This window comes from Thamnophis elegans, chromosome 1 (assembly GCF_009769535.1).
Source record: "Thamnophis elegans isolate rThaEle1 chromosome 1, rThaEle1.pri, whole genome shotgun sequence".
Classification (NCBI taxonomy): domain Eukaryota; kingdom Metazoa; phylum Chordata; class Lepidosauria; order Squamata; family Colubridae; genus Thamnophis; species Thamnophis elegans.
This window is the reverse complement of record NC_045541.1, coordinates 133,304,375-133,326,816: the sequence shown is the minus strand read 5'-3', so window position 1 is coordinate 133,326,816 and position 22,442 is coordinate 133,304,375. Positions and strand designations below refer to the sequence as shown.

The 22,442-nt window shown below is 42.8% G+C and overlaps 1 protein-coding gene across 2 annotated transcripts in view; it reads right to left on the bottom strand.

The window, feature by feature from the left end:
* Nucleotides 1-2,539: 2,539 nt before the first annotated feature.
* Nucleotides 2,540-22,442, bottom strand: part of ADCK1 (aarF domain containing kinase 1) — a 122,057-nt gene continuing 102,154 nt past the window's right edge. For both annotated transcript variants that reach the window (XM_032238861.1, XM_032238860.1), the window contains 5 exons: nucleotides 22,251-22,367; nucleotides 13,588-13,737; nucleotides 12,635-12,832; nucleotides 4,396-4,589; nucleotides 2,540-3,000 (listed from right to left, as the gene is read on the bottom strand). In XM_032238861.1, coding sequence (XP_032094752.1) covers nucleotides 2,832-3,000; nucleotides 4,396-4,589; nucleotides 12,635-12,832; nucleotides 13,588-13,737; nucleotides 22,251-22,367 — 828 coding nt within the window. In that variant the 3' untranslated portion in view covers nucleotides 2,540-2,831. The remainder of the gene's footprint in view (nucleotides 3,001-4,395; nucleotides 4,590-12,634; nucleotides 12,833-13,587; nucleotides 13,738-22,250; nucleotides 22,368-22,442) is intronic.

Genomic DNA, 22,442 nt, shown 5'->3' with positions numbered 1-22,442 from the left:
GTCTATCGGTTTTTGGCAGCACCTACTACAAAGCTGGTAGACGCTTCATAATCACAGGGCACATGAAGGGATCAGGTCACAAGGGACAGGAAAGGTATCAACGGGAGACCCTGAAGAACTGGTGAGAGCAAACATAGAAGCAAATAGTCCGACCTTGTGCAAAGCAGCCTCCTAAGTCTTGTATAAGTGAGACACTGTTGCATTATACTCATGAGGACAAAAGGAAAATAAATAATAATTGTGACTGCACGCTGTTCTGTTTGGCAAAACAATAAGATCAAGCTAAGCCTGGGGCTGTCCCCGTATACCTTTCTTTGCACAATGAACAAATAAACAGGAGAGATACTAGGCAATGTACACGATGGAACAAAGGATTAATGTTTTGAAGGATTTTATTGAAATTGGCATTATTGAGTAAATAACAGTTTCACATTCCAGCAGTTATGAATCAGATATTCTATTCTGGAACTGAGTGAAGAAGGATCCAATGAATGGGCCAATTAAGTGTTAACATATTTTGTTTCACATTTTTGAAAACTAGAAAGATAAACGGTAGTTAATCTGTTAATTAATACGCCCATGGTTTGTCAAATAAAATGCTGACATTACAATCAGATAGAACTATGCCTAATATTTATATCCAAAGAAATAGTGATTAAAATTTGCTCATGACTTGTACAATTTTAGTATTTGTTACATCACTACTTCTGATCCTATGGAAGATCTTACCAAGAACCTACTGTACATTTTTTTAAAGTATAACAAGAAGCACCCTGTCACATACAGCAAAATAATTAAACATAGATTTCTATATATAAAGTTTTATTTACATGAGTTGGTTAAAAATAATTAATTAAATGGATGTATCCTCATTAATACAGAAAAAAGGCCACTATTCCCTACAATAAAATAATTCTTGATATAATGATATTTATTAGACTTATATACCGCTTCATAGGGCTTTCAGCCCTCTCTAAGCGGTTTACAATTTTTTTAGCAAATTGAGTCAGCAACTTGCCCCCACAGTCTGGGTCCTCATTTCACCCACCTCGGAAGGATGGAAGGCTGAGTCGACCTTGAGCCGGTGAGATTTGAACTGCTGAACTGCAGATCACAGTCAGCTAAAGTGGCCTGCAGTACTGCACCCTAACCACTGTGCCACCTCGGCTCTTACTTTCCCATACCACTTTTATAAAAGTTGAGACTTTGCTAATCATTTATGATATTCCATCCTTGACATAATACATTAGTGTAATGCCTGTTATGCAGAGGTTTTTGAGATAATAAGCTCAATGACCATGTTACATTTTATGTCATATTTACTATGTTTTTACATTTATTTATTTTCTCCATAGGAGGAGGGAGGATAGGTAATACTTGGATTCTGTGTTAAGAAATAAGTGAATATTTCCCCTACCAATATATACATAATGAATATTTGACTTGGGAATGAATTTTTGAAACAATAAGTTACTATTTAATATTGCCTTTATTCTCTACATTTCAAACAAGGCTCACATTTTTGTGATTATGACAAAAATAGTATAGAAAAATGATCCAAAAGTCAGTTATGAAAACAGATCTTCAACCCTATGTTTTCCTTCCCAAAACAAATATGTATTCAATAATAATCCTGGTTATAGTTTCATATCCATATGATTTCCATTTTGTTTTCACATCTTTCAGGAGAGATGAGAACATATTAACATGGCTATCATGCAGTACAATAGTTCAAGAAACCCAAAAGACGGTATTACTCAAAATGGTTTGAACTTCAGCTAATATTTGACTATTGGCCAACTGTAGTTATAGTCTAAAATGTAGAGTATAAAGTAAAGTAAAACTTGGAGAAGATGATCATAAAGTACTACTAAAAACTCACTGTTCATTGCAGATTTGAAAGTTGTGTTTCATAATTTAGTGACCCTTTCTTTTAAAAAATGGCTTCTTTTAGTTCTAGCTGCCATTTTGTATTTCCTATTTTTACAAAAATGACCCTGCAAAATACAAAGAATCTATAGCACCATATACCGTATACATGAAGAAACACCAAAAACACTATAGGACAATGATGGCAAACCTATGGCACGCTTGCCACAGGTGGCACACAGAGCCATTTGTCAGGGCACGTGAGGTGCTGCCCTGCCAGCTGGCCAGCGCGCACATGCCAGAAGCTTTATAGGAGCCTGGGGAGGGCAAAAATAGCCTCCCCTGTCCTGCCCCCGGAGGTCCTCCCGAGGTTTCATGAGCTTCTCTGAAGCCTCCGGAGCACAAAAAATGGCCCTATGGGCAAACTGGAACTTTGGGAACGGACTTCCGGTTTGCTCAGAGGGTCGTTTTGACTGCTCTGAAGGCTTCAGGGAAGCCTCCTGAAGGTCCCTGAAGCCTTCGTAGAGTTCAGAACGACCCTTCGAGCAAACTGGAAGTCACTTTTGGTTTGCTCAGAGATTCGTTTTGACTGTTGCGGAGGCTTCAGGGAAGCCTCCTGAAGGTCCCTGAAGCCTCCGGACGGCTTCCAGATGGGCAGTGGGGGGCTGTTTTTGCCCTCCCCAGGCTGCTATAAAGCCTCTGGAGCCTGGGAAGGGTGAAAAAACATGCAAAAAATGGGGGGGGAGAGCCTGTAGTGTGCATATGCGCACTGGGGCGTTGCATATTTCATTATGGGTGCGGCACACATGCACATGACCCCCCCTGCATTTCCCCCACTTATGGAACGTGAGCCAAAAAAGGTTTGCCATCACTGCTATAGGAAAAATAAATAAGAAGTGAATGCTGCCATTGGGAAAGGCAAGACGAAATCAAGGCCAGCTTTACCAATACACATTATTCTGCTACTTAAAACAGTGCATCCGCTTCAAGAAAGCAATAACCCAGTTTCCCAGCTGGGATATTTTCAGCCATAGAAACAGTTCATACATGTTGATCTGCCACAAGCTCAAGGCCTCAGAAAGGGATATCTGGGTCTTTCTGAACAGCGAGTTACTCTTGCTCCTTTGATACCTGATCAAAACACAAAAAGAAATGCATTAACTGCCTTATAAAGTAACAATAACAGAGAGAAACAATTTCTAAAATACAAACTATTTTGTAATTTCAGCTGAGTACAATATATGTAGTGTGTACTGATTTGCACAGTGGCTCTTCTCATATGGTAGAGATCTACAATCTTAGCAACTTTACAACTTGTGGACTTCAACTCCCAGATTTCCTCAGACAGCACAGCTGGGAGTTGAAGTTCACAAGTTGTAAAGTTGCTAAGATTGGAGAACCCTCTCATATAGAACTCGAAGTGTGTCTCTTCATCTACTGTTTCATTAAGTTCTCAAATTACTCCATGCTTTATAGGAAGAATGAGGGAAATAAAGATATAACAATAAAAAGGAGAAGAAGAAAATAAACTATTTAATCTTGTCTAGAAAAACCAGTGAGAGGAAGCACAGACTCTTCAGAACTACTTTGAAGGTGAGGATGAAGAGAACAGGTAAGAGTGAAAAGGAGAGGAGACAAGACTAATGAAGATGACAGGTAAAATGGAAATATCCCCACCGAAAGAACCAAACACCCTCAAGCCCCATTTTGTATTCTCCACAAGTGATGAATGGTATGCTATGTCTACAACTCCGTAAGCAATTTTCTCCACTTTAATTGAATTTCCTTACGCTGTTTCCAGACAACAGCAGATAATAAATATCACGAATGGACAAATACTTTGAAAGAGGCATTTCACAACAATATGAAAGATATACAAATTAACCGTTGGAATCAGGGAAGCAGCTGTGCTCTTTTCCAAACTGACACCACTATTTTGTAAGCTGGTCCCAGCTGTTTCCATATGTATGGCATGTCCATTTTGTTTCAATTGGGAAAAGTGAAGTGAAGTGAAATAGCTACATGTTTGTTTAGATAGCTGGGAGTAGCTACTTTAATGATTTGGAGAAGTACTTCATAAATGCCCACTCATGTAGCAAAATATCTCTTTGAATGTATTTGTATAAAATGAATAAATGTTTTTTATGACTGCTATTGTCTACCGCATGGAAAAATGCACCAACCTGACTTTTGTAACTTCTGCATTTCAAAGTCATTGCAAACAGGAATCACAAAGTCAATTAAGAGTTCAGATTTCTACTTATGGGGGACTGATGGGTAAACAATTAGAAAAGAACCACATAAGATTGTTTTTGTGATGACTGAGATTATGGCATGATCAAAGATGGAAAGATCTGGTAATGAGGAATGGTTGATGAAGCTAATGGAACTTGCTAAAATGGATAACTTAATTCATTTGATTAGAGAAAAAGACAATATCTAGATTTATCAATGACAGGAAATCCCTTGTGGATTTTTTCTATAAAAAGGGGGGGGGGAATCTTGCTTATGGGAATGGGGACTTACGTAGCAACAGCTCGTATGCAGCAGCGAGACATGTTAAGGAAGGAGCTGGCATTAGCCCGTGTCTGCAGGGCAGATTCAATCCCCCTTAGCAAATCGTTGGTCTTCAGCAGCAGCAGCATCTGACGAGGAACGTTGCTGAGAAGCTTAGTGATCTGAGGTAAGTAAGTAGCAGCATTGGTCCGGATTTCTACATCCTGGAGTAATCAGATTAGAAACTTAGGGGAGTCCAGGAAGGAAGAGATTCACATTCTAAGCACTGTCTATTATGATCAACAGAAGAATTCCAAGGTAGTAGGCAGGGATATTTCCTAGAGAAGCCAAGGTCTTTTCAAACAGAAATGCAAAATCTGAAAACTTCCTGATTACACAAAGCATATGTTTTGATTTTCAATTTTTAAAAAGAACCTTAAGAGTTTCCCATATGATAGTTTTGAGGGCATTTATTTATTTAATTGATTTTAGTGCGCAGCTTATATAGGAGGTCTCCCTTAATTTTATCTGTACATGGCAATCTCCTGAGATAAGCTTTGCTCAAAGAGAGCAACTGGTCCAATGTCATGTAAAGAGTTTCAGGGCTGAGTTGAGATTTAGACTCCAATTTCCTTGGTCCAAGCCCTACACCTTAAAGGTAAAGGTTCCCCTCGCACATATGTGCTAGTCTTTCCCGATTCTAGGGGGCGGTGCTCATCTACGTTTCAAAGCCAAAGAGCCAGAACTGTCCAAAGATGTCTCCATGGCCATGTAGCCGGCATGACTAAATGCTAAAGGTGCATAGAATGCTGTTACTTCCCACCAAAGGTGGTTCCTATTTTTCTACTTGCATTTTTACATGCTTTTGAACTGCTAGAGGCAAGTAATGGGAGCTCACTCTGTTATTCGGCCCTAGGGATTCGAACCACCAAACTGCCGACCTTTCTGACTGATAAGCTCAGTATCTTAGCCACTGAGCCACCTTGTCCCAATTAACACCTTAAATACCTACCATATTTTTCGGAGTATAAGACACACCTTTTTCTCTCCTAAAAGAGAGTGAAAATTTGAGTGTGTCTTATACACTGAATGTAGCCCTGCCCATCTTCCGGTCCCCACCCTTTGGCCTCTGCCTCCCAGAAATTTACCTCCTTGCAGCAAACAGAGAAAATGGGGCTTGCGGAGGTAGCAGTAGGCTATGGCAATCCCAGCAGCCTGAAACAGCTGATCATTGGGAGGCCCCTGCTTAAACTGAAAGTGAAACTTGCTGTTTGCTGCAAGGAGGCAAATTTCTGGGAGGCAGAGGCAAAAAAAAATTCTTCTAATCAGACTAAACTAAAACAGGCTGTTTGCTATTTGCTGCAAGGAGGTAAGTCAGTAACTACAAATACATATAGAATGTTCAAATTATTAGACTTTTTTAAAGACTGCTTTATTATTGTTCTAGACAACTTAACAAAAAAGGACGTTGGTCTTACCTGAACGTCTATTTTCAGAAGGGGGAGGGAATGGTCACACGTGGGTTGTTGTCAAAGCCTGATTGGTCCAAGACTGAGAGAAAACGCTTAAATACTGGTGCCTTCCATTCCTATCCCAGTTTCCTCGAAGGCGAACGGTAGAACTGAAAAGACAAAAAAACACACACAACAAAAACCCCGGGAACCACCCGGGCCCTCCCCTTGGCCCCGACGGAAAGGTCTCAGGGCGGGTTGTGACCATTCCCTCCCCCTTCTGAAAATAGACGTTCAGGTAAGACCAACGTCCTTTTTCCAGAAGAGGGGGAGGGAATGGTCACACGTGGGACATACCCAAGCTACCGTCCCAGGGAGGGAGAACGAGAATCACCAGGGCCCAAGGGGAGCCTCAACCGCCACCCCCAGAGGGTCCCACCACCAAGGACACACTCGCATCTGCAAAGCTCCCAGACCATAGCGCCGGAGGAAGAAGCCGGGGAATCCAGAGGCCGCGCGACAGACGGCCTCAACTGGCCCCCCCGCGGCCCCCGAGGCCACGCTCGTGTCGCTCCTAATAGGCTGGGCCGCGAACTCTGACGGGACTGGCCCGTCGACCCGAAACCCCGAGGGCTTCCGCAATGGCCCGGCGCAGCCAACGCCAACTGTGGCTTAAGACACGCTCGAACCCAGCGACCCCCGGCTGGAGGATCAGTCCACAAGGGCTCGACCTACGGACCCCTCGGTCCGCTGGCGATGGAGCCGCAGGGCGCGGTGCGCGCCCAACCAATGCCAGAGCTTAGCGAGGGAAGTGGCCACCTACGGGAAGAAGGCACGAGCAAGGCGAAGCCTCGCCCCGCCCCTTGGAGGCGACGGGAACGACCTCAGAGCAGGGTGCCCAACTCCACGTACCCGGGCGGAGACAACCGCCAGAAGGGAGCCAGCCGACGAGCATACCGAAGAGATTCGAAGAAGCCCCCCCTGAGCACAAGGGGGAAGAACACACGGGGAACCCGCGGACCGAGGGAAACCCAGAAGCCGCCCCCTACCGAGAAGCTCGATCAGGGGGACCTGAGAGAGGGAGAACCCCCACCCCCTCCAGGGCTGAAACAATTCCGCCACCAGGCGGCACAATCTTGTGGATTTCCGAAGTCAGGCCCCTCCTGCAGGAACTCCTGACGTTTGAGAGAAAGGTGCCCTGCCAGGCGAAGCCAGGGGAGGCCAGGCGGATAACACCGCCGGACGATACCCAGGTGGAACCGCAGCCGCGGTCCGTAAGGCCCCCAGGCATCCCTAGTCGAGAGTGACCCCGTTGGCTAGAGCAGCCTCCAACAGCTGCCAGACAAGAGTCATGGGCCGGATGCAACCCCAGGGACCAGGCGAAGCAGGACCACCACCCCCCGCTGCCAGGCCAAGCCTTCCCGCGGGCGCCTCTGCGGGGGGCCACCGACAGCTGGACGAGGTCCGCGAACCAAGGCCCCTAGGTCCTAATGGCCCACCCCCACGGTCAGGGTCCCCATGGAACCAGGGGGACGGGAGGCCCCATACCGAGACCGCAGGTCACCTCCTTTCGAGGGCGCTTGCGCCCTCCACAGATCAGGATAGGAAATGGGTGAAACCCCAGGGAGGAATAGAACACGCGGCGAGCAAGGGAGTGTCGAACTGTCGACAGATCCGCCAAAAAAGAAGAACCGACGACTGAGGGAGTAGGCCCGCTCCCCTGGTCAGGGCCGCCCGATGCTGCCGAGCCGCCCGGAGACAGGAGAGCCCGGGGAGATTCTCGACTCTGGGGGCAACAGAGGCCCCACCGCCCAGACGTCCAGTCCCGAGCATTCCGGTCGAGGGCTGGAGAAGACCACCCCCCCGACAGATGAGGGCCTGAGCGGTCCCCGTGCCAACGGGAGGTCACGCGATGCCCAGCTACGGGGCCCAAGGGAAGCGCAGAGCCCAGCAGGACAGCACTAGTGCCATACCAGTGACGAAGGGTAAGCCCCGAAAGCGACCACCTGCCGAGAGCGAACCGGGAGCCCCCTAACCAGGACGAGGCTCCCCAGGAGAGTCCAAGGGTCCGGCGGGCGGGACTATCCCTGCTCAAGAAACATCTCGCCCGATCTGATAGAGGGAGGTTGAAACCGAACAACATCCCTAAGGCCCTACGCCAGCGGGCATAGGCCGAGGTGGAGCTCCTGGACAGACTCACCCCCTCCCCTGACATGGAGCCTATGACCGACACCAGGCAAGCGGAAAGGGAAGAGGTGGACGCCGGAGAAGCCAGCCGAGGAACAGGACGGGGCTCCGAGCTCCTAGAACAGGCGCTAAATAACCGAAGACCTGAATATGCTAGCCCGCCAAGGAATCAGAGCCCCCAGGATGGGGCGCGGACAAGCCGCCCGGGCCGCCAGGCCTTAGTGAAATCCGGAGAACGGAGACCAGACCAAGGGAAAAGCCCCGGGGGGGGAACCCCAGGGACCCGCGATGACCGGCCAGAGCCGAGGAATGAAGATAAGCCCCCCGAAGAGCCACCAGGCCAGGGGCCTCCTGTCTGAAACCCCGAAGGACCGAAAGGGGGGAGAACGCTCTCCCCGCCTGTGCACTAGAGCGGTGCAGAAACGAGAGGGCCCGCTAAGCCTTCCGGCCACCCGTCCGAACCGCAGACAGATGCGAGAGGCGCTCCAGGCCCTGGTCATCCGGAGGAGTCATCTGCACTCCCTGAAGGCCGAAGAGAAGGACAATGGCCTGAACCACCGGGTAGCAGCCCCCCCCCGGCTCCGGGACGGAGGGATCCCCCAAAGAGCCGGCGGGGAGGAGAGAACCAACACGGGAGCGAGGCAAGCAGAGGCCCGTGCCCAAGCGTCCAATGCCGGCCGCTCTGAGAACACGCCTAGCGGCTGATGGCCTCCAATGGGACGACCCGAGGTCAAGCCCCCCCCCCGAGCGGAAGGGGTGCTGCCCCCCCCCCTTGTGGCTGGACCGTCTGGACCAGAGGAGGGAGCCGTAGGCGCTCCTGAGGGATGAGCTGGAGAACTGCCTACAAATGGAAGAGAAAAACGCAAGATTATTGACAGAATCGGAAATCCATGCCGGCACATGACAAAGAAGATTTAGATCCGGCTCAGCTGTCACAAGTGGGCGAACTGTCCCGTGTCTCCATCCTCGGACCGGGAAGAGCCCCCCCCCAAGGGGTCAGTCCTCTCGAAGGCATGGTCATCCAGAGACAGCGGGCCGAGCCGGTCCTCAGTCAGTGACGCCGGCAATGAAGCCCGGACGACGTGACCGAAGTGGTCAGCATCCTGGACGCAAACTTGAGCGAGCCCCGGTCGCCCCAGGGAGGAAGGGCGGGCTGCCCCGAGTCAGAAGAGACCCAGGCGGCGAGGCTCCCTGGGACGTGAAAGCGCTCCCGGCGCTGCCCCAGTCACTGACCGAGGCCTAACGAAACTACCGGGAGTTGAGTCCGCAGAGGGCGACCCCCGTAGCGGCAACGGGAGGACATCTTAGAAGCTCAGCGCGCCCGATGAAACCAGGGCAGCCACTAGAAGGTGACGGACTGCAACTGAATCGCCCAGGCAAGGGCCCAGTTACTCTAGAGCCAATGGCCCAGGCCCCCAGACAAGTCGGAGGAATGCGTCCACTGAATGGTCAGCGCCTCCGTGCCAAGGGAGGAGTCGAGATCTCTTTCCAGACCATGGCCGTGGCAGAACGTGGTCCTGCCAGGATCAGTGGGCGGAGGCATCAAGGTCCCCCCCACCAGCTGGCCATGCACCGAGCCTGCCCCAGGCACAGCAAACAGTCTGAGCCAAGACGCCCAGAGATGGGCCCATCCAGGGCCACAGCTGCGATTAAAACGCCTGAGCCGGTCTACTCTACATAACAAAGGTCGGATTAGCCTGCAACAGAAACTCACCACCTGGCATCTTGGAACTCAATCTCCAAAAGGGAATGCTACAGATCTAAGCAGGCCAGGAAGAACCCCTGGCCTCAATAGAAATGGTTTTTTTTTTTGTTTTTTTTTTAATTATCATTATTATTTACTTATTTATTTATTTATTCATTAACTTTTAGTCCACTTTATTTTCCTAGCAAATTTCCAATTTCATCATTGACCGCGGATCAAGTAGGGGGGAACATAGCCCAACGATGGGCGCGGCCCAGACCCCCATGTCTAGAAGGGGCGGAGAACCATCTAATCCTCCGTACCACCATAGGCAAAACCAGGCCCCGGGAGAGCCTACCTGCACACGGGTTAAGACCCTCGACTCACCACCACCCCCTGGACCCCCTGAGTGGGGGAGGGAGAGAGGGACCCCACTCTACTTGGAAGGAAGGGGAAACCTGCCTGGGAACCCCAGGGCAGGAAAACCAACCCCTAGGAGTGATCTGGGGGGAAAAAGGCCTGAGGCGGGACCAACCCCAGACCCTGGGATAAGGTCAAAGGCTCATACATGTAGATCTGATGCAAGTCCCCAGAAATGTGCACGGCCCTCTGTTGGGCCCCACAGAACAACAGTTCCCAAATGGCTAACCTCTGAAGGAGGAAGGCAGAGCCAACCCAGAGTAGGCCCGGGTAGAATCCCCGGGCACCAGTAGCAAAAGGAAGACCAATATTGCGAGCCCTTAAGTTCTCATCTGCTAGTCATCCCTTACTGGCATCGAATTAAGCACAGTTGTGAAGTGCGTTTGTACATATATGCATGTGTATATATATATATATATATATATATATATATATATATATATATATATATATATATATATATATATATATATATATATATATATATATATATATATATATATATATATATATATATATATATATATATATATTTGTATTTGAGCTGATAAACAAATAAGGGAGACTCGTATAGCCTATTACAATCCATTTAGCTCTCATCAGCTAGCCTTATAATAAAGGGAGACTAGAATAGGTCTATTTCAAGCTATTTAGACCTTATGTTAATTGCAATGTGAAACCTCCGAGCCACAATACTGTTCCTGCACAATGCAGCCCCTGACCTCCTCCCACGAGAAGGACTTCAGGGCAGAGGAAGACATGGGGGGGGGGGAAACACCCTCCCCCTCCCCCTGCAAGGGCTTTCTCACCTGCCGCCAGGTCTGCCACCTGGCCCTGGGGAAACTCCAAGCCCCCCCTCCATTTCCCCACTTACGCGTCCAGCCGGAAGGAATGGAGGATTCCAAGCCACTGTAGGCCCCACCGGGACCTGGGCCTGCTTTCTCTGCTGCCTGCCATGCCAAGGAAGAGACCGCACCAGCCAATGGACCTGGGTCGAGGCCCGGTCCTCGCACACGTGGCGACCAAGCCAACATGGCCGCCGGAACTTTCATTTTCGATCTGCGGCTCCGATGGCCCATTGAAAGGCCGTGCTGAGGCAGGCAAGGACGGGAGGCAAGGACGGGGGAGGCCACGCGGCTCTCAGGCACGCTCCCCCTCCCCCAGGAATGCTCGTAGCAGTCCGAGCCGATTCTCTTGCCTCTCCTGGCTATTTAAAGGAGAAGGCAGCCTCTCCAGCAGCTGAAAGGAGATCTGGCACCCCCGCACCCGGGGACGGGCTGAGACTCTGGGCCTGCGGGGGGGAGGCAGCATGCCCCACTGGGCCCTCCCCCACCGCCCGGGGCAGTAAACTGTCCCTTGGGGCCGCAGCTGCTGAATTTAGTAATTTAGAAATCTTTTAAATGCCCAATTAAACCAAATAAGACCAAATTGAATAAAGTAATCCTACCAGTAATTCTCAACAGTTCTTGGACCAGAAAAGACTGAGAGGAAACTGGGATAGGAATGGAAGGCACCAGTATTTAAGCGTTTTCTCTCAGTCTTGGACCAATCAGGCTTTGACAACAACCCACGTGTGACCATTCCCTCCCCCTCTTCTGGAAAATGAAGAAGCTTTTTAAAATAAATGCTTGATTTGAAGAGGCCCAGTGCTATTATATTTTCTTTTAAATAGTAGAGAATGTATACTTCCAGAAAACCGCATCAACTTTAACAGCATCTGTACAAGTATAGTCTGAAATGTAACACCACAAACAATTTATATCTTCTGTACTGTTTGCTGTTTGCTGCAAGGAGGCAAATTGCTGGGAGGCAGAGGCAGAGTTTTTCCACTTGTTTTTCTCCCCAAAAGCTAGGTGTGTCTTATACTTTGGAGTATCTTATACTCCAAAAAATATGATACGTTAAAATATTATTTTAGTCAGCCATCAATACTCTAATCAACAACTAAAAAAATTCCCACATATAACCAGACACCATTTAATACCACACACAGAATAACCCGAAGCACACACTCTGCTAGAGAGAAGTTCCCTGAGGATGGGAACTCCAGCATGAATCTGAAAGATCGAAAGACTAAACTTCTGGTCCCAGTGACTGACTCCGAGTGATCCTGTAGTATAACCCTGGGACACGTATATTCGCTTTCATTCATTAAAATATTATATTAAAACATTTAAAAATATTTTAAAAGTATTTATGTACTATATTAAAAAATCACATTAAATATACAGCTCAAGACTATATTAAATATTAAATTATTACACTTATACTTTATTAAAAATATAGCACAAGAGCTGGTTTACACTGGTAACTCAGTGAAAGGCAGTATGCATTTTATGAAGAAAACCCCAAGTCCAATTTTGGGAATGGCTGACCCCCAGTCTGAAACTGCTGTTGGCCAATTAGAACAGAGCAAATTCAATGTAGTGTAAGCTGCCAGGCTTATTCTATCTGAGATAGCTGTGAATCTTCAGCATGGCAGTTTTGTGTGTCACCTTTTTTTATCCATTACCCCAAGAAAATGTACCTCGTTACTTGTGACGGGCAAACGATCAATGCCTTTGTTGACTGATTCCCAGGAACGTGCAGTAAGCATGCAAGCAAATAGGGGGTACAGATCCCCTGCTCCCAGGTCCTGGCTGTATTTTTTTATCTGCTTTATATCTGCCTTGATCAATGCTTGCCAAAGTCGGCAGTAATCCAAGCGGAAGCTGTCTGTCAGGACCTTAAGAAAAACAATGGTCCAAAGGTAAACAGTATGTGTTTAATTGTTAAACAGTATTGTTAAACAGTATGTGGACTCAAGTACAGATAGTTTTTGAAAGAATTAAATGGCCTGGGACGCTTGTTTCATACCAACAGTGTATGGTGGACAGTGGACTTAAATTCTGGAACATTGGGTGACCATGTGTGGCATCTCTTATTTATTTAAAAATGTATTTATTATATACATATATATATATATACATATATATATATATTTATCAGCACAAATAAAAAACATATATATATATATATATATATATATATATATATATATATATATATACACATACATACACACACACACACACACACACATACACACACACATACCAACCTTATATTGAACTCTGAGTAGCTGCCAATCAACAAACTTATCCATCAAGAATACTGTATCCCTTATATCCTAAATTTGGCTTCAAACTCCAAGTGAAATATTATCACCACTTTCTTTCCTGTGCAGTCTAGAACTATGTTTGCCCAACCTTAGTGCAGCCCCTCTCTCCAATAGGCTGGTCAGTTACTTTTTGGCTCAGCTGTTCTTGGCATTACTACAATATCTATCTCCTGCAGGGAGAAATGGCACCTCATGGAAATAGCTTGCGGTTTGCTGCCATAATAAAAAAGATTCCTCCCCATGAGTGGTCAAATGTTGCTGCTTAATGACAAAACTGGCCTTCATTATCTCTCCACCTGTTTGACAAGCCAGCTACATACCTGATAGAGTCCATGGTCCAGAAGTATAATGTGTGACTTGCCTGTAGCTGGACACTTCCTCACCAAGACATTGCCAGGATGTGGATCACAATGCACAAAGCCATTCACAAAGATCATTTCACTGTAAATCTTTCCCAGGTTGCGAGAGATCTGAGGAGAAAGGAGGACATGCAAGGCCCCAAAAAGCAACAATGCCAGGGAGCATAGGACAATAACTTAGTTCACAGAAGTACCACCTATTGGAATAGCAGAGAATTAGCTGGCTAATTCCTTTTTTATACAAGAGAAAATGATATCATTCAACCAACATATGGGTGTACTTAGAGAAAGCATTTACGGTATCTTTCCCTCATCTGGGTAGAATTATAACTATGCTAGCAGAAGTGTAAACATGTTCGTCAAAATTAATCACAAAGAACATTCTTGGTGCCCAGAGTGTAGACAAGCAATATGTGTGGGGGTGTGTGTTGCCCAAATATTCCTACCCTGTTTCCCTGAAAATAAGACTTCCCCGGATAATAAGCCCAATCGGGCTTTTGAGCGCATGTACCTCCCTCGAAAATAAGCCCTCCCCGAAAATATTGCAACACATCAGCAGCCATGAGGCGACCACGCTAGCTGCCTCCTGCAGCTCATAAATAATAAGATCTCCCCGAAAATAAGCCAAGCGCTTATTTCAGGGGTCAAAAGAAAATAAGACCCTGTCTTTTTTTCAGAGAAACATGGTATAAATCTCCTTATTTAGTAAGGAGAGAGTGCTTGTTTGTGTGTTCACTTAAATAGCTACAAATGAGTGAATTATCAGAGAAAATGAAAAGTATAATTGTAAAAAATATCTCATTGAGGAAAGTTGTATGTTGTTTTTGCTCAGATATAATGTTGCATGACCATCCACATACAGTTGTGAATCTGAGTGTGAGCCTATGGGGTAAAGTGTTATCTGAAATGAACTGTAAATCGATGCCTGCCAGAGACTGGAAAATAACATTTTCCAGTAAAATATGACTCAAATGTACTTGACTACATTTACTTCTTCTGAATTCGCCTTCAAGCATGAACAGAATCCAATTGGTTAAAAAAAAAGGATGCATGTCAAAATATTACAGCGTACTAATGAAAGGATGAATGCTCATTTAATTAGGAAATGACAGATCTAACATTTAATTTTCTGGACCAATTGGCCAATCAGCATGAAGTAAAAGAAGCTGAATTTCACATATACTGAAATGAAAGAAGAAGCTGTGAACTAAGCATAAAGCAATAGAAAAATAAATTGAGTACCTGATTTTTAAAATCTTTTCTACTTCTACTTCACTACAAATATAATATATTTATAAATGCAATTTAATTAGCAGAGCTTCTACCAAGGAATCTACACTATGATCAGGGTGTAATGAGAATTATCTCTGAGCAATCCATCCCACCTACTGCCTCACCCCATGTTTTGTAAGGAGAAAAAGTGTACATAGGAATATGTACCAATGCTAACACATACTACAATAGCAGTGCATATTGTAATAGTTAAACATCTGTCTGAAGCAGTGCACAAATCTTTTAGGCCATAGAGTATATTGCTTCTGAAGATTACAGGGCAAATCTTTGCAGGGGAAGGATTGTATTCAGCTTCTTTTAGCCACCACTCATCAATAACTTTTACCATAACTTTTTATATAAGGTTTACAAGGTACTACTCCATTCTTTGGCAGAAACCGTATTTTGTCTGGGGTTTGGGCAGGGGTGAAATCCAGCAGGTTCTGGAGAACCAGTAGTGGAAATTTTGAGTAGTTTGGAGAACCAGCAAATACTGGCTGGCCCCAGAGTGGGATGGGAATGGGGATTTTGCAGTATCCTTCCCCTGCCACGTCCACCAAGCCACGCCCACAGAACTGGTAGTAAAAAAAATTAATTTCACCACTGGGTTTGGGTTTTTTTCTAAAGGAAATCATGTAAAATATAGATATATGTTCAGTTCTGACCTGGGAATATTTCATGTTAATATCTCTGGAATCAAATTGATGTTGTAATGATTTAATCTCCCTGCCGACCATGGAACAAGTGGTACAAGATGGGATCCAACATATCTGTTTATTCCTGTCTATTCCAATTTAGAAAACATGCTAACTGTTGGCTCTAATTCAGCCATAATATTTGCCAATTATTTTAAGGGATGGCGACACGAACTTCTATTGATCTCGTTAAAAGTAAAGGTCATGATGTAGCTCATTTAAGGCTTGATATTACCTCCTCAGGCCAAAAGAATAGTGTGGATTTTAAAAACTTAATCAAAGGTTAACTGGATTAGTAAACATGTTGATTTTTTTTTAAAAAAAAATCCACCAGTGCAGGCCCCACTGGTGTGAAATTACCGAAGGCAGTGAAGAATGTAGGTGACGGAACATCTCATCTTGCTCCCCATCACAATTGGGTTACACTCAGTATTAATTTTATAGAAAAGTTAGCCAGAAAAAAAAAACAACACCTGAGGGCTTACTCTTTAGGGAAGTTACAGTCCAATAGGGTTTGTGGGGAGGGAGTTTGTGCAATGTTACATACAGTAAATTTGTTGTGCATTTGCAAAAAAATTTGCCTGAGACCTTAGGATACTTTACAGCTAATAATTGCCCGCAAATTTGATGGACACTGACAGAGGGGAAAATCCGTTTCTAAATTCAAAGCAGCAGAATGTTTGGCGTGGTCAACACTTTCAGTCAAATGAACTGGAAATATTCTGAAATAGCTAAGTGAAATGTAATATTTCAGATTGCAGGGGATAATAGCATTTATATGTTCTGCTCCAAATAAAATATAAAAAGAAAATTAGGATATCAAGGAGAAAGGCTTTCTGGAAAAATAGCATCTTATTCTTCTGATGAGACACAACATAGAGCTAATGGCTCTTCCATCTTATTTCTTATTGATACACATAAGATACTTTAATCTGAATCAAAGTGGTCTTTTACATTCTTCCCATAAGTATGTAAAAAGAACTTTATAGAGCAAACCCAGAAACTAGGCAATCAAGTATTCTGTTACACAGAATGGCCAACCAGATTATCCCTGGAAGCTGACAAAGAATACATGAAGATAATAGTTTTATCCCACTATTGCTACCTTGTACCTGGTGTGCCCGAAGACAGAAATACATGAATACTGTACATAGGGTTTCCTACTATCCTCTAGTAAGACTATTAGAAACCTATGGCCACTTGTGAATCTGAGAAAGGTTATCTTTCAATATAATTATATCAATATTGCTTAACTCCATGTCACATGGCTGTGCCCTATGTCACCTGCCAAATTTCGTGTCATGGAATGCTGAAAAAGAGATTTATCATTACTAGTTGAGTGGGGTAAGCATACTTTAAATGATTTCTGATAATGAAGAATGTGTTGTATTAATGGGAGTGTCAGATCATTTTTCCTCAATTCCAGGTGTGGCTTTCTAAAGGCCAATAGATAAAAATTCCTCCAAATCTAACAAAAAGAATCTCACCCAGCTATTTCTGAAAAAAACTATCCAGAGCTACCCTGTGATAAAATGGGGAGGGCAATAATATATATATAAAATAAATAAAATAAAAACTCCATTCATATTTGGAGGGCTGCTTTGGATTTTAAGAAAGACAGGTAGGCAACCATTTATTTATAGAGAACACAAACATGCTTGATAACATTGCTCTGAAGAATTGACATGCCCAGTTCATAGTCATTACACAAGGCAGGCAAGGGAAAAGAGTATAGTTATAAATGCAGATCACATACGGCTGCGCAAATTCAGTTTACTTTTTTTTACTATTGGTACAATGATTGTTGCTTAGCATGAATAACCCTGAAACCAGCACAAAACATATAAAATTATTTCTAGGATTGTAGAAGCTAACTGATGGCAGCAGAAAATTGTAGGTTCTGGCAACCAAATGGAATTTAACTCATGAGCACTGGAGCTGCCCTAATCAGTAATATTGAATATTTTTCTAAAAGTACAAAACATACACAACAGAATCTAAATGAACAGAGCTACTATCAATGGAGACAGAGATAATGAGGTTATATACGGAACAAACTAGAATTTTTGGTAATCAGATCAGATAAGCAAGATCCAAAGTGGACGTCTTACTGCACATATCTTCCAACAATAATTTGTTGGCCACATATATGATGGCTGACACAAAACAAAATTGATAATATATTAAAGTCTGATTTTTTTGCTTTGCTGGCAATGGCAAAGCTTTTGACTGTGGAGATCATGTCAAAGTATGAAATATATTCTGGATAAAGAGCAAACCAAACCCCTTAATTACTTATCTAAGAAATCTTTACAATGAACTAGAATTATATTAAGGATATCATTTTGACAAATATTGGTGGTGTCAAACCATGGGCTTACTGTTAATCAATTTACAATTGATGGCAAAGAAGTGAAAAGGGTAAATAAGTATGTTTTCCTGAGCTCCAGAATAGATAGATAAAAGAGGCTAAGGTTGATAAAATCATAAAAATGGAGATGGTTCACTGACAAGATCAAAATAGTTAAAACAATGGTCTGAGAAAGACCAAAGAAAATAATATGAGACGCCTACAACTTATAAATGTGATTGTGAAGTAATGATAGTTATAGTTATAGAAAGTACCATGTATGCAAGAATACCAATCAAGCAGAGTTGGGCCATATTCAAAAATATCCTAGGAATATTCTTGAAAGAGATGTGTATTATTACCAGAAACAAGTCAAAATAATGAGCATAGCTATAATCAAATTTGACTTAATGGCTTAAGTTAAATAATCAGCTTAAGTTAAACAATGGATGCTTTTTCTGTAAATGATCAGCAGGAGGAGCCCAATTCAGACAAGGTTCATGATTAAGGGTTGGGATCCTTAACCTTCGCCTCTTGTTCTTTTTTATATGTATGGGATCTGTTATTGGTACCAGAAAAATAGCTACGGATCACTGGCTTTCTCTCCATATTCTGGGTTTGGAGTAGGATTGAAAAGAGGGACACAGATAAACTCACCACTTCTCATGTAAAAACAAAATTCCAATCCTAATTGATGTTATTATTTTAAATAAATATTGCTTTAAAATCATATTGTTTGACCCTCACAGGGAGTTTGGGAGTTGCCTAAAGTGTAAGTGGGGCGTAGACAACTGGGAATTTGCTACAGGCAGTATCTCTTCAGAAAATTGATCTTAGAAATCTAGATCTTTTGCACAAACTTCTTCTGTTAACTATAAAACTAGCTGGTAGACCAACAAGTAAACTTGTCTGTTTTATTATGACTCTGTCATTTCCCCCCTTATCATGGTTAAAAACATTGCTAATAGTTCCGCTCTTTGGAAAAAGGTAAAAACTGTCAAATGGCAAGAAATGGAAACATTTCTGTATTTTATGTTAAGGATCAGCAATTTCTTAGCAACTTAAGCACTTAAAATGTTGACCTGACATTCCCCCAATCTTACCCCAAATCTGGAGAAAAGAAAACCTAGCTACCTTATGATTTTATTACATGAATCATAGAAAATCATAGCAAGTGGCAACAAATAGACAGGCATGGCCCATTTTGAAAAACTAAGTATCATTTAAAGTATATATATATCCATATAGACTAAGAAAAAGTGTAAGTATATTGGAAGAAGTTAATGGCAAATCATTCCCATATTGATGTCAAGAAAACATCAACATTCCCATATTGATGTCCAACTCAATCCAAAAAAATTTTTAACTTCTTGTTCCAACATTGGTTTCTAAAATATTTGACTCCAGACAGTTCCTTTCCTGAAATATCTCAATCCCTCATATCCTTGGCCTTCTTTTTCCTTTACTTCACTTTCTACATTCAGTCTCTCTACTTTTCCCTTTTTCTTAGTCTTGCAGCTAATTTTCATTCTAGACTGCACTCTTACACATGACCAAGAAACTGTTCCACAGTCAGATATTTCAATGTTTGCATTTGTCTTTAGAAATCAGAAGCTTTTCTGATTAAATGTTATTACAGTCCAGCACTTGGACGGATCCAAACAGATTAATGTGCTTCTGGGGCAGCTTTAATGATAATCCTGCTACAGATGGCATAAAAAAAATGTCAGTAACTTGGTTTGAAGGGAGCTTTCACCTCAAGGATCCTTTTCATTTACAAGAGAAAGACTGCTTTTCAAGTATCCGTTGCTTGAAAAAAGCAAAGAGTATACCGTATAACAGAGATCTGTTTACATCTCTCCCAATTAAATGTAACAAAACTTTTCTGAAGAAGAGTGGTATGGTAATAGCCATGGTTGACAGTGATGTGTCATGTTTTCTTTGTCTGACTGGATCTGTTCCAGATATGTTGGACTTAGAATGGTCCAAGACTGCATAGCTCAACACTAGTACACTAGTGTTAAACTAGTTCCCAGTTTAATCCTCTGAACTCTGAGAATACAAAATTAATCTCAAAGTGGCTGAGGAAAAATTACTGCCAATCACAGCAGATTGTGCTGCCTGGATAGAAAGATCAATGCTTTGACTTGATAAAAAAAGGCACCTTCCTGTTTTCTACTAGCAAGAAAAATCTCTTAGCATGCATAAAGTTAACCTTTGTTAATATTCAGCATTTGTTAATAAACTCTAGAGTATAATTCTACAAGCCACACTGAAGACCTATTACAAAGTAAACTTAAAATACAAATACCGTATATTCCAGTCTAAAGGGTTTAAATCAAATGCTAGTTCTAAGAAAAACAATTATGATGTAAACATACACTAATCCTCATTTTTAATAGTAGAAGTAATATTTATTATTAATAAAATTGTGCAGCGTTCCGATTCCAAGATGAAAGTACAAAGGTATATGCTGCAAATCCAGAACGTATACAAGGAAGGTATGAAACATCTTATTAGAAGTTCAGAATAGAGGCAGAAATTTGTTGTGATCCGGGTGTCTGACTACAATTCCAACAATCCCTTAGCACAGAAGAAAGATTCACACCAGTCTTAAATATTAACATATATGTGTTCATACAAAATGGTGCCCTCTGAAATGAAAACTACCATCTCAGAAAAATGGTACAAAGAATCCAATCTGAAAAATTCTTTTTAAATCAGTTCTATCATAGTGACCTAAAAGCTCCATAGCAATGAACAACCACCACTTATAAGGGATAAAAGAAAATAATTAGGTAAGGACAACACAGAGGTTGTTACTAAATCTGCTCCCTGACACACGTGGCTTCTGTGTTCCCAAATATTGAGACTCAAAACACAAACACATGCAAGCAATAAAGGCATAGGGAAGCAGTGAAGCAGTTATTCTGCATGTCAATTCCCCTTTACATTATTGCCAATTAGTGTATTCATGTAATTTGGGAGTGCTTACTTACCTTTGCAAATAATTCCTTCTAGTGGAAAGAAGGAAAAATATATAGATGTAGGCTTTTAATACATAATGAATGTGTAACTTGATTTCTCTTCTGAATTTAGGCTAGAATGTATATAAATGAAGTTTGTCTTCCCCCCCCTCCCTTTTTGAATTGTGAGCCGCCCTGAGTCCCCCCAGGGAAAAGGGCGGCATACAAATAAAGGAAATGAATGAAGTTGAGTGACCTCTGCCACAGCATAAAAAGATGATGGGAAGGGAGCATAGTGGCTTCAGAGACAGACAGATTAAGTACAATTGATTTTATGCTGGAGCACTCTGATAGCTAGTCAGCCAAATGGCATTTTGATGCTCATCAATAGTGCACAGGGGAAAAAGCAGGCAGCACTAATTCAATCAGAATTCACTGACTTGGAGGGCAAGTCTGACAGGCTCAATTTGCCCTATTTTTTGCATATAAAACTAAGCCTCTTCCCTGAAAAATCACATATACTTCAATCCACAAATAGACAGCATGTGTACCCTATAATCAAGAAACGCATCCAGCTATGAAATATGACTGCATCTGGAACAAAGTGTGACATCTCTTAATTTCTAATTAGGGTAAAGGTGCGGGGCATATAGCAGAAATGGTATCTGAACATCAAATTTGTATGTAGAACTATGAGAAGTTGTGCACTTCGTGTTATAAGCCAAAAACTGAGTCACAGGGATATAGTACTGCAATAGTTTGTACAACCAATTATACAATTTTCAATCCCTCTCTCCCTTCAGTTTCTTATTTTGTTTAACCTGCCAGAAATTTTTTTCTGGCTTCTTCCTGAGAATAATTACATCAATAGTATAGCCAATCAGGAAACAAACATGACAATCTATCTTAATATAGTCAATTGGTTTTGGCAATTTCAAAGCATAATTTAAACTTCTTCTATGGCTGCTTGTCTCTATCCCATGGACAATTTGCATAAGGACAGTTAAACCACACTATTGCTTTCAATATATATGTGATAATGATTAGAATTAGTAGTTTCTGTGAATGAGTACAATTACAGCATTGTACTTAAAAGATTAACTGCTGCAGGTTAATCTTCTGAATGTATGTTTTAATTCTTTTCAATAATGCAATCCTTAGGTAAGCCTTTGTGTCATTATTCCCCAAATTTCATTAACTCTTAAGGTGCTAAATTCTGGGAACTCTCAACTTTAAGGAGCTCAATTTAATTAAACCTTTCTGATGTCACCATTGTATATCATAAAGAGCACATTTTGGCTCACCTTCACTGGTTGCTGACATAGTCAAAAGGAATATTACCTCACTGACATTGATGCAGTTTCTGTCCATGTAGTCCTTGTCATTCACTTGTCCACCTTCCATGAACTCCATGAAAAGAACACGTCTTGTTGAAAGCTCCCAATAAATTTTTGGAACCTATAATAGAGGACTCTTAAGACTCTGAAGGATATTAAGGGAAGCAAAGGAAGCTATAACTATACAAACCATCTT